This window comes from Saccostrea echinata, unplaced genomic scaffold (assembly GCF_033153115.1).
Source record: "Saccostrea echinata isolate AGI-Se365-2 ecotype Australia unplaced genomic scaffold, CSIRO_AGI_Sech_v1 ptg000003l, whole genome shotgun sequence".
Taxonomy (NCBI): Eukaryota; Metazoa; Mollusca; class Bivalvia; order Ostreida; family Ostreidae; genus Saccostrea; species Saccostrea echinata.
The window spans coordinates 9,660,052-9,672,971 of record NW_026889752.1 but is presented as its reverse complement, the minus strand read 5'-3'; the positions used below and the strand labels follow the sequence as shown (position 1 = coordinate 9,672,971).

At 34.4% G+C, this 12,920-nt stretch overlaps 2 protein-coding genes across 2 annotated transcripts; one reads left to right on the top strand and one right to left on the bottom strand.

Moving 5' to 3' along the window:
* Window positions 1-314: 314 nt before the first annotated feature.
* Window positions 315-1,142, bottom strand: LOC133178855 (complement C1q tumor necrosis factor-related protein 3-like). Its single transcript, XM_061313529.1, has 2 exons — window positions 970-1,142; window positions 315-736 (listed from the first exon to the last, which is right to left on the bottom strand). The coding sequence occupies exons 1-2, from the start codon at window positions 1,121-1,123 to the stop codon at window positions 351-353; spliced, it is 540 nt and encodes a 179-aa protein (XP_061169513.1). The 5' UTR covers window positions 1,124-1,142; the 3' UTR covers window positions 315-350.
* A 4,304-nt stretch (window positions 1,143-5,446) lies between these two features.
* LOC133178854 (protein FAM221A-like) lies at window positions 5,447-11,455 on the top strand. Its single transcript, XM_061313528.1, has 8 exons — window positions 5,447-5,583; window positions 6,079-6,157; window positions 7,033-7,127; window positions 7,463-7,653; window positions 8,141-8,350; window positions 10,010-10,135; window positions 10,631-10,728; window positions 11,077-11,455. Exons 1-8 carry the CDS (start codon window positions 5,507-5,509, stop codon window positions 11,173-11,175), a joined length of 975 nt encoding a protein of 324 aa, XP_061169512.1. The 5' UTR covers window positions 5,447-5,506; the 3' UTR covers window positions 11,176-11,455.
* The last annotated feature ends 1,465 nt before the right edge of the window (window positions 11,456-12,920 follow it).

The window sequence follows — 12,920 nt, the reverse complement described above, 5'->3', positions numbered from 1 at the left end:
AAGAGAAAAAAAGAAACGAACCGAAACGAAAGGAAAACTGTACTTTACAGGTTGCATGTCAATGGTAAAAAGATGTTACAACTTTACTTTTATAAGAAATTACCTAATTTTGGGAGCAAATCTTGAGAATAATCATGATAACGTTAACGTCTGACCTTCAATTTGATAAAATCTATATAAGAAAAGAAGCGATGAACTCTCCGCATACCGCAACCCTGAAATTGCTAGTCGTTGAAAATTATTTAATTGATAAATGAAGCTACTTGTAACATCTCATGGAAAAAAAGAATTCAAATTTTCTTTTGACAATTTACTGATTATACAAAACATCTGGATACTTCTTTAAAACATTAAAGCCTAAATCCGGCAAAAGATGAGCTTTTATAATCATCAATAGCAGAGCCGTCTTGGACACATTCGATCCAGACTTTTTCGCCGACCGCCAGTTTTACGACAGTCGTACGTGTACAGGAGTCATTATTTGCCTTCTTGGAATTACACTGGTTAACAGCCCTTTGCTTTCCATTAACAATTAAAGCCGTAGATGAAAAACGTGTTTCTGTTGACACTATACTCCAAACGAAAATATATACACCACTTCCGGGAGCAGTGAAGACACCAGAGCTTGCGTCATATCCGTTGCCATTGTTTTCACCCAAAGTGGAGAAAACTACTCTCTGGCCACTTTTCATGTTCCTCAGTGAAGAACTAAGGCTGGCTTCGAATGCAACTGTTTCTAGAAAAGAGAAACATGTATAATATTATGTTAATAATCCTATACAAAAGGTTCCACTTTTTCCATTTTTTTTTTAACTTCTAAAAAGGAATTGGGTAATAGCAGTTCTGGACCATGCGTTATCATTTTTATTTTTTAGCAAAACATAATTCGAATTTACGATTGCTTTCCATGTACATGCTTTCAGTACAAGCAAATAAACAAATTTGATACTCAAAATGTTCGAAAACTACCTTTCGCTTTCAATGTGTCTGGCCTTTGCTCTTTGACAAATCCTAGTGTGAAGCAAGTCTGAATCGCTGACAGGTAATCATCTCTGAACAGGTTCCAGTTACTGTTTCTTTGAACTGCATTGTTTCCTTCAACTTCCGGTATCCCCAGCAACATCAGCAATAAAGCAATGGCAATCATTCTACTAAAACCAATTTTATATGGGATATAGCTTACCCTTTCGTTAAAAAGGACGCTTTCAGAAGAATCAACGGATACTTTTTGATAAATTTCCATAAGAAAATGAAGTCATGGTGGAAAAGGGCGCTCATGCAGGGAGAGGGAAGATTAGTGTATTTAATACTGCTTCCATCAGAATATCAGTGATATTAATATACCTAAGGTAAATGTTCATCTTCATGCATTTGTTATTTTAGATCATAAAATGTTTCAATTTTATCGTGCAGACGAAGGCTCCTTCAGTCGCCCGCGTGGCGCAGTGGTTGGAGCGTCTGCTCTAGAGTCGCAGAGTAAGGAGTTGATCCTTACTTCGCGGGTTCGAATCCCACTGTGGGACGTGGAGACCAGTCCTTCGGATGAGACCGTATAAACTGAGGTCCCGTGTCGCAGTAGGTGGTGGCACGAAAAAGATCCCTCACTGCTCAGTGGCCCTGAGTGCCGAGTAAAGGTAGACAATTTGCAGCTCTCCACCGGCAAGTGGTGGCGTCTCCATATGAGTGAAAAATTCTCGAGAGGGACGTAAAACAACAAACAAACAAACGAATACCCCTTCAAATGTAGACATGTCTGACATGTTTTTTTGCCATTTATTAGGTCATTGCTTTTATAAACTAAATTTGACTTCGGAGTACTCCGTATACCTGGTCAATACATAGGGTACATGGCGGGTGTGACCAGTCAACAGGGGATGCTTACTCCTCCTAGACATGTAATCCCACCTCTGGTGGTTCCAGTGGTCCGTGTTTTTGCCCTATTCACGATTCATTTTGTTTGCTGGATTAATGAGATTGATCACTCTTATCCATCACTGGGCCTTTTCGGATGCTATTATTTTTAGCTATCAATTGAAATATCATCGCTAAAATTTGAATATTAATATATGTAATTCCTTTTAACTTTAAAAAAAATATTTTGCTCTTATTTAACTTCTGTCTATATTGCTTATATTTCAGATGCTCCTTAACCAGAGGATCGATTGATTGATTGTTGTTTTACGTCCTGTTCGAGAATTTTTCACTCATATAGAGACGTCACCATATACCGGTGAAGGACTTCAAATTTAGACCTTTACTCCGCACTCAGAACCATTGAGCAGTGAGGGTTCTTTATCCTACCGTGACTCGTGACTTTTCTGAATGATCATGAGTTACCAGATTTTAGATTCTGGAGCAGATTCATTCTAAAGTAACTATAACATGTATAAGTCGAATAATGATCAAACTTGTATTGAAGATACATTTATTGATGTACACTTCTGGACTTGCTTCGAAAGCTCAATCTGAATTATATTTTCGAATGAGTGACCAGGTTAATGTTTTGGAGCAGGTCAGCTACCAAGAAACTATAAGGTGTTCCTGAACAAAACTTGCGTGGATGATTCATCATGGGATGTACACTATCAGACTTCGGATGCTGGATTTAAACAAAATTTGTTGGATGCATGAATAACCAGGTTATATTCTTTAAAGCAGGTTCGTTCCAGTGTAACTTCAAGCCCTATCTGGACCAACTTGCATCGATTTTGCATCCAGGATGCACACTATCAGATTTGCTTCGGATGCTGGATTTCGGGATGTGTGACCACATTAAAATTTAAGGAGCAGGTTCATTTCAGTAAAACTTTAAGCCCTACATAGACCAAACTTGCATGGACGGTGCATCAATGGGTGCACACTCTCACACTTGCTTCGGATGTTGGATTTACAAATATAACTCGGTGCCAAAAAATCAATAATATAATCTATTAATTTTTTGTATTTTTAAATTCAATTTTTTTTTTTTGGGGGGGGGGGAGGGGGGGGCAAATTATTGCAGTCTATCTATTCTGAAATTTTTTCAATTTTCTTTTGAATACAAAATCATTCCACCCATTTGATTAATATCTAGTTAAAATAGAAATATACTATGATTGAGTGATTAATTGGTTGTTGTTTTACGTCCCGTTCGAGAATTTTTCACGCAGATAGAGACGTCACCATATACCGGTGAAGGGCTTCAAATTTAGACCTTTACTCGGCACTTAGGGCCTTTGAGCAGTGAGGGATCTTTATCGTGCCAAAGCCTGTCGTTACACGGGGTCTCGGTTTTTAAGGTGTCATATGAAGGACCCGCAACTTTCACTTCAAAGTGCCGAGCACCTGGCAAAGGAACAGTTTCTACCACTTGGGTCAGTCGCAGCCGAGATTCGAACTCACGGCCTTCCGATCACAGAGCGAGTGCTCTACCGACTGAGAAATATACTATGATGTTACTGTCTAGAAATTAGGAGTTCGATAAGGATGATTAAACTATAAGATTATAGACAGATTTGTTGAATTAGCGATGATCTGAAAGTGTACTAGTGTACCCAAAACATAAAGTATATCCGTTATTTTTAAAACTTCGAACACATCACCTGTATTGATGTAAACAGAGTGTCCGGCAAAAAATATAAGACATATATTTTTACGCACCCTGTATCAGCACCATTTATTTCACCCTTTATCACACACTTCATTACACCTTTCCTGAATATCTCTATTTTTCATTCGGAGTACTTTGGATCTTTTTCTATTTGTTTATGAAGTTTATTTAAAAGTGTAATTTTATTTTCATCAGATATTTTATGTTATTAAAAAAAATTCGTTTAATTTATAATTATTTCATTTCTTATCGCTGAATGCATTGCCTTTGGAAAAAAAAATAAATAAATGAGAAACGAAAATTTAAACAGAACACAATCAATTATTAAAATTTCAGTAATTAATTTACAAGCTTATAAAAACAACAATACATGACAAAATCTGCATCACCCCTATATAAACCCTCGACCAATATCAGCCCTCTGACCTTCAGCCCTCGGGCTGATATTGGAGCCTCGGGTTGATATGGGGTATGATGTAGATTTTGCCATGTATTATTCTCCATGTATTATCTTTATCTCTATATAATACACCCGTGTAACTTGTAAAAATGCCAATTTATTCGCGAATTCTGCCCAATAGACATGTGAATGCTCATTTATGAAGTTTAGTTATATACATGTATCTTTGGGTTATATTTAACATTAAGCATCTCATTATAGGCAGTTCTTACCTTATAAGGTTAATTTCAAGCTGTACAATTTGCCTTTTGCAGAGTATTATATATAGTGTTTCAGGTTACTACTCAATGTCAAAGTTAACAATTTTCATTAATTTATGATATTTCCACAAAATGTTGCCGTTGTTTCTGATTCATGTAGCACGCGATATCAAACTTAAAACAAGCTGACACTATTTGTTTATAAGATTACAAATCTCTCTCTCTCTCTCTGTCTCTCTCTCTCTCTCTCTCTCTTACCTTAATATACCTATGTGTAACATCATGACCATATCTTGATAAAAGAGGAATTATGAAAATCTCTTCTAGGAAAGTTGATTTGTGTATACAAATAAACCATAATTTTCTACTTAAATCTTTCTTAATTGGAGCATGTACAGTGTACGTGCACAAAGATTCGATATGCACTGGTTATAGATTATCACGAACACATAATGATTTTGTGTGTTAATTTTGCTCTCCATCTAACAAAAAGTTATTGTAAGTCTCAGAGATGGGTCCCGAATCATAGCTCAGCGAATGCACAAATTGAGAAGCCTCAAGGAGATTTGGCTATATGTACATGTATGTAAATATGCACCATATAAACATGATAAAGTCGATATAAATTCAATTCGTTGAAATAAAAAAAAAAATCCAGAAAAAAACTACTTCATTTGATAATTTTTATTGTCTGCTTAACAAAAATGGTACGACGTATTTGCATCTTCTTCAAGTCATATTCATAATATAAAACAATGTTTAATCATATAAGCGCTTACCGGGGTAAGTGGTTTCACGATGGTGCATTTCTGTGTCTGCCTAAATACAGTCATATATCTGTATAATTAAGATCATATGATATCTTCAAAAATGCAAATTTCAGTTATTTTTGATTTTGATTTTAATGATATATTTAGACAGACATTTAAATTAAAGCACAATACACAAAATACATCATCCTGCAACATGAAAACCAAGCGCCTACAGATGTATGTGTATAATTAATTACGAAATGTTTTGTAATATTAACAATTGCTACAAATGAAATAAATGCATTTTATCGTTTTGAAAGGTGTGTTAATAATATATCATACAAATAAAAAAGATATTCAATGATCTAAATTGCGTTGTTCTTTTCGGAAATTATCATTCTGTCCGAAACCAGTTCTAAGATTTATTAGGACATTTTTTATTGTTGTTTACATGTATCTAGGCCTAGCGAGAATCTTTGACTAGATTCATCATATATTTATACACATGGCAGCTAGACAATATCATCTTAAGTTTGGACCTTCGGCTGCCGCTTCTGTCGACGCCTATGCTGAGTATAAAAGGTCAGAATTTTCTTTTGAAAAAAACTTAAATGTAAACAACATTGGTTCCAGAATTTCCTCTGACCATATAGATATGAATGTATTTATTCACTAATCAAGGACCCTCAAGGGGCATGTACAATTAAAACCAATATAACCATAACTAGTAATTTCTTCATTAGGATGGAAACTGACCTTATCCTCACTTGCAAAAGTTTTCAACTAACAATTAAACAAGTGGTATATATGGTTAAATTAATGAAATATAAGCATCACAAGCAATATAAAGAAAAACCAAACTGCTTTAGACTTCACTGGATACACTGTAGACTTTGTAATGAATATCTATAATGTAAAATAATTCCGAAGCTGCAGCAGAAAATTAAATCTTTACAGGAAATGTAGTACAGTCAACAACTGAAACCAAGTAAACTTTCATATTTTTATCATGTCATTGAAACTCGTACTAATGAACGTAGAGCTATAGTAAATGTTCATGTTTGTATTTATTTTTAGGATAGTTGGGGATGACGATGGAGGCGTGTTATTCACACCTGAACAGTATGAAGCATACAAAAAGAGGGTTATTCCAATGGTGAGACGTTTTCTTATTCCATTTTCATTGGTGTACACATGTAACAATTAACACACATTTTTGTGTATACATATATTTAATTGTAACAGTTATACAACACATACAAGGAGGAATTCTTTTTGTACCAGTTGTATGACAAGATAGATAAAAAATGGGACTCACAGACTTGTTTAGAATTAACCTATATTAAGGAGAAAAATTTGTAATATTGGCACTTTGCTGAATACAAGAAAAATTAACTGGAACATGTACTATTTTAGGATATATAAATATGTATGTTATATTCCTTCTACTTTGTGTCATCCTTGGAACACCGGAGGTTCTGAGTCCACTCACGACAAACTTCATGCAGTTTTTTTTTTTTTTTGGGGGGGGTGGGGGGGGACTTGCTTCTCTCCCAGAGAAGCACCAATCAAATTTGAGCTTTCATAAAATAGAAAGAAAAATAAAAAGTAAGCAGATGACACATACCTTAGTGCATGTGCTATAGTGTGTTAATCACTGAAAGACTTCTTAAATCATGTTAATGTGATTGGTTGAGAGTTAAGACAAAAAATCAGGATTTGCAATATTTTAGAGAGACACCAGCCCATAAAAAATGAATGAAGTTTGTAAGGGGTCCCACGGCCATATGGGGAGTCATGACCCCTGACATTGTGAGGATGATTTTGTGTTGATTTATGCATGTGCATCATGTACGTTGTATAAGAAAACCTGTCAGTGTATAAAATTCATATATCCATTGCAAGGACATTTAATTCTTAAGCATCTTTGAGAATATAGTGAGGCAGTTGTTTGTTTTCTTTTTTATCAATTTTTTTTCAACTTTCAAAGATTTTATCAACCTCTCAAGTGCTTTTTTTCCCTAATGTCAGAGAATGAAGAACAGAATTTTCACCTGCTGGATTAACCCAGAAGGTATGGACTGTAAACTGGTGGGACCAGAAACACTCTGCTTTTGCAATCACAGGTAAATAATTATCATTTATAATTAATGTAATTTTCTATAACATAATTTGCAATCACAGATAATTAAAAGATTTGAATACCATATATTAGAAAAACAGCGAGAATTATCATTATTCTGCAATGCAATTTTTTTTATTAAATTAAATGCAAAATGTAATAAAAACAAATGAAATATATACACATATTAACTAAATATACATTGTATACATGTGCATGATAATTAATATACATTTAATGTATAGTATAAGATGGATATGCATATGTACAATTTTAGATAATTACTAGTTCAGTTCAACATAATACCATAGTACACTCTAGATGTTAAATGCTTTTCAGATATAGACAACATAAGACAGATTTTGAAGTCCTCCCACAAAACCGACCTATCCTGTTACCCTGTAAGGTCAAAGGTTGTGGCTGTTACTCCTATGAATATGTCCCACTGAATGGAAGTCAGTCCATCAGATGTACATGCAAACACTTCACTGAGGAACACACAGCCAAAGCCCCACACAAGTGTAAAAATGGCAAGTAATACATGTAAAATAACACTATTGTTAGATACAGCTAGTAATGACACTACAAAATTATGAACGTTATTTGTTTATTAAATGTATTATTCCACGTATGAATGTTTAGGTCAAACATTGTTAAAGTTAGGCTTTATGCTGGACAATCATTCGTTTACATGTTGAATCTCATCATTGAAAAATAAATACAGTTGAACTTCGGTATCTCGAACACTGATATCTTGAATGCCATGGATATGTCGAAGTAAATTGGAAGTCCCAATCCCTTATTCTTCAAGTGTCTTATCCCAGATATCTCAAATCCTTGGATATCTCGACGTTTTTCTCGGTCCCATTGGGTTAGAGATAAGGAAGTTTGACTGTATTAATTGATTGATAGATACAGTATAATCAACATAGTTGGTCATCAATGCCTTTTTGTTGAGAGTTTATGCATTTCTTTGAGAGTTTATGCTTTTCTTTGAGAGTTTATGCTTTTCTTCAGGTAAGTGTGGTTGTACAAGATTCCACAGTTCTTTTACATGTGGATGTGGAAATCCCTACTCAGTCCACGAGATGCTGATAGAGACCAAGGATGAGAGGATAGCGAGGGGTCACCCTGTGGGTCAGGATGTACCCTACCAAGCCATGGGAGGGATCACTGGGTTCTCCTCCCTCATGGATGGATATATGAGGCTGGATCCAAGTGGCATAGGTACATGTAGCATGGTTCATTTTGTGTACTAATTCATTTATTATTATTATATGTAATGATCAGTTTTAATGTATGTATTGGTACATTTACTGCTCTAGAAATACTTGTGCATGTTATTTATTTCTAAATGAGTAATATCAATGGACAGATGGTAGAGGTTTGCAATATTATCAATACAGTGAAACTTGTCTAATCCAGATGTTGTGTATTCCAAAATCTTGCCTTATACAATTTAAACTTTAAGTCCCTTTCTGTAAAGTGATCTGTTTTTAAAAATCTTGTCTATAATCTGAACTATTGTCTAATCTGGCTAATTTCCTTGAAACCAGTGGTGTCCAGATTAGACAAGTTTTACTGTATTTTGCAATAATAGCAGTTTTTAAGGTCAGTACTGAGATTCAGCTACTTGAGAAAGAACAAGTGCACTTATGGGCCCCGGTAAAATGTGAAAAAATGAAGAATCAAATTAAGCATAATTTTCCATCCCAGATCATTAATTGATATCTAAACTATAAGATTCAACAAATTTTATCGCTGATATTCATGAATATACAAAGAGCAAAGCCATACAATGTGGTAGGGGTCAGCCGACATTTGTGATTTTCTATAGTAAATTGAGGACGGTCATTCATTTCAAAGCTTTTGTTTACTGTCAGCCTAACGTTGTACAAACTTGTGCTATTGACAAAAAACGCATTATATATTTTTGAAACTTGTGTGAAAGTAGGAAATTTGTACAAGATTAGGCTTGTACTTAAAATATTAAAAATGTATGAAAAGTTCAATGTTTTTCCTATAGCAAGCGAGAGCTATTTACCTGTGTGACCTATGTAGAACCCACTTGTGGAATAAATTATTTGAAATACCGGTAGTCACGTGAGTTCTACCCAGGTGAACATTCCTCAGTGATGCTCATTATAAAAGATAGCCACGTTTTGTATCATTATATCTAAGCCATGCCGCATAGAGAAGTTTGTATGTATTTGGTTTTAGGAACACGGAAGGGTTAGGAGAGTTTAGTGTCATTAAAATGTCATCATACATAAAAGTGTCAAACATTTTTAACATTCATGCAAGACAATGGTACCGGTATTGAAAGCCACCTAAATACACCTTTTTTATTTTAAAATTTAAAGGAACTATTGTTAATACTTATTGTATTATTTCAAATGCAAGCGCGCAAATTTCTTAGTTTGATCACTATGGATACAGGCATCTATACAACTTCATTCGATTTTTTTCTCATGTAAAATAGCACAAGAAGTATCATTCGGCAAACGCGCCTGTCAATGATCCACCATCAGATTGTTCAAGTGTCCGATTTAAATGTCTCCTCCCCTTGATTTAAATAAACGAAACTCAAAATAGGTTCGGTACGACTTTTCTGGATTTGGGGTATCTATAGGCATTTAAAAAACTTCATTTGTTTCAAATCCATGCTGATTAAGGTGATGTTTTAACGTGATTTTAATTAGAAATATCCACTTGTGTTCAACTATTACCAAAAGAGAACAATTTGGTAATATATTCTAAAGTAATACAGCACTGAAAAGGGCCCATAAAGCATTGCTTAAGTGCACTTGTCCTTTAAGATCTTTTATTAGATCCTAAAAATAAGGTGAAAAATGAAGATTTTTACTTCATTTAAATCATTGATAGGAGCCCCCTCTAAGGAGTTTTTGGAACAGCCAATCACAGCCTCTGACCATCCTTTCCTGAGAGCAAATGTCCAGTCCATTAAACACCATAAAATGATGCAAAGAGCTGTAAAAGGTACATCTACATGTATTATACACATCACTTATTAAATAACAATGCCAGGAAAAATACATGTACTTTCAAAATATTTTCTGTAACAATTTTGAGCATTTATGTGTAAGGAAATTCCCTACCTTTGTTTAAAAATGAATTATTACTAGGTTGTTTCTTATTGTTGAAGTTTTTAAAAGAGCTGATTGAAGTGAATTGAAGTCATGATATTGTAAACAGAAAGAAGAGAACAGTGTACATAATTTTGGAAACACAAAAAAAATAAAGTTGCATTAAAAACCTCAAATATATATATACTATTAGGTTGATATAAGTTTGAAGGTTCATTCATCATTATTATTTTAACAATATACTTCATCTTTGCTAGCCATGGGTATCTGACGTGCTACTCTCCTCACAATCCTTTTTGAAGCTGAGTAGCCAATCAGAAACCCTTGGCAAGGGAAGATAATATACTTAAGACCTTTAACTACCTTATTGTATGCATATCCATCCCAGGTCGACCTGCAGGCAATGAGGTTGATGAGGACTTGGCAGAAAGAATGTCAGCCATGAAAAAACCTGGAGAGACAGACATGGACTATTATGAGAGGAGATACCAAGAGAGGGTACTAATATATAGTAGCATACCTATGTCTTAAGTACTTACTGCATAATTATACCATATTTTATAGATTGTTTGACATTCTGTGATGTGATTAGATAGATCTGTTATGCTAAAGATCTAGGATTTATATTTTCAATTGCATTTTTTAGTTTTGGCTGAAGGACAAAATCGTGCAAAAGTTATAAACAGCAGAAGTTACCTGTTATACACTATACATATAATGTCTTAGCTGATTTTATGAAATTTAAGGCATTTTTTTGTTAATAAAGAAAATCAAGAGTTGGTAGCTTAAATCAAATTGCTTAAACTCAGAGTATTTGCAATATTTTTGGATAAACTTTCCTTCTAGCAAAAAGCAGAACGTGAGCAGAGCAGAGCTAGAATCCAGGCAACAAGGCAACTGGCAATTGGCAAACGTAATCCACCACCGAAACCTGCAAAAAAGTGATTGGCAACTGAAATTATGTACAATAAGTGACATGGAAGACCTTTCTGGAAAGCATAGCTGTGATACTGATAAAATATTAACTCATAATGCCTCAGCACCTATTAAATGTTGAAAGTCATCCAGCACCTTATTTTGTTTAATGAGTTACTGCTTTCAATTTAGCCAGGATTTTTCAAGTTTCCAGTCTAAACTGAGCCAATTCAACACTTAGTTTTTTTAAGCTTATATGTGTGTTTATAAGCAAAGAAGGCTCTTTTAGCAGACACAATATTACATGTAGTTTTGGGGCTTTTGTAAGTCACTTTAGTCACTCATGTGACCTTTTGCTATCTGTTTTTGTCCATTGTATTGCATCATGTGTCATTTGATGATTGTAAACTTTTAAACATTTTTAGCTTCTTCTCTGGAACCACTGAACTAATTTTAACCTATTTTATAGCATCTATGGGCAGAAAGGAATGCAGATTGTGAATTTCATGGTCCCTGTCCCCTTGGGGCATGAAAGGTGGGGCTAAAATCATCAAAATTAATGCAATTAAAAATCTTCTTTACTTCAGGATATCAAGCAGTGAAACTGTTGACATGATTGTAAGGATCATGAAGCCCTCTACCAAATTGTGAAATTCCTGGCCCCCTGGGTCAGGAGTTCTTGAGTTAAGGTTGAGCTCTATTGATCACGTAGTGAAAATGCATAAATTCTTCAAAAATCTTCTTCTCTGTTCCTGCAGTGGGTAATTCACAAACAAAGTGTATGGTTATGATGAAGAAAGTTGTCTTTTCCAAAATTTTGAAATTCCTGGCCCCTGGGTCAGGGGTCTTGTCTGTGAAAATCTTTCCTGCTCCTGGTCCTAGCAGATAAACTAAGTGCATGGTTATGATGAGCAAGGGTGCTTCTTCCAAAATTGCGAAACTCATGACCCCTGGATCAGGGGCTCTGCCATTGATCTTGTATTGAAATTTGTACTTGTATTTGAGAGAAATTATTCCCCTTTGTTATACAATAAAGATAATTAATCACTGTAATAATGGAATTGTTTACTCAACTGAATAAAAAAATTATGCAAGAATTTTTTTTATGCATAATACAGTAAGTACTTTTATATTTTTTTAATGCACAGGTAGGCTTGTAAATAATAGACAGAAAAGTGAGACAAAAATGCCCTATATTTGTACATTAAATGTTATTCAAAGACCAAGAGATGCCAAGGAGAGGGATAGTGCAGGGTTTACTATGTGTTAAATGTTTATGTGCACATGCACTATTATGTTGTTTAATCTGGTGATAGTTTAAGGGAGTGTATTAGCACTGGAAAGTAAAGACAAGTAAATAGATCTATTTTATGAGCTGTTGCTAAGTACTGGACTAAAAATTTTGTTGATCCCCGATTGGCCTATTTTTCTTGTTTTTGGGCAACATATCGTCATCTATAATTTATTTTCTTTATTTTAATCATACCTCTATGGATCCTTTACAGTGTTGTATTATACTCAGGTAACCATTAAGGGCATTGGGCCTCTTGTTTAAATGTGAGAATTTATATTACAATATTTTCATTGTATCTAAATTGAAACATGTGAAATATCTCTTCTTTAAATGTCTGTACAACAAATTTATACATGTTAATGAAGATCTTTAATAATTTCTGAAAAGTGCGTGGGAGCATATTTTAAGGATTTATTTTTAGTTCAACATCATTCATGAGATTATTTGTAATCCCGTCTACACCTTGCCTGCATGTACCGTA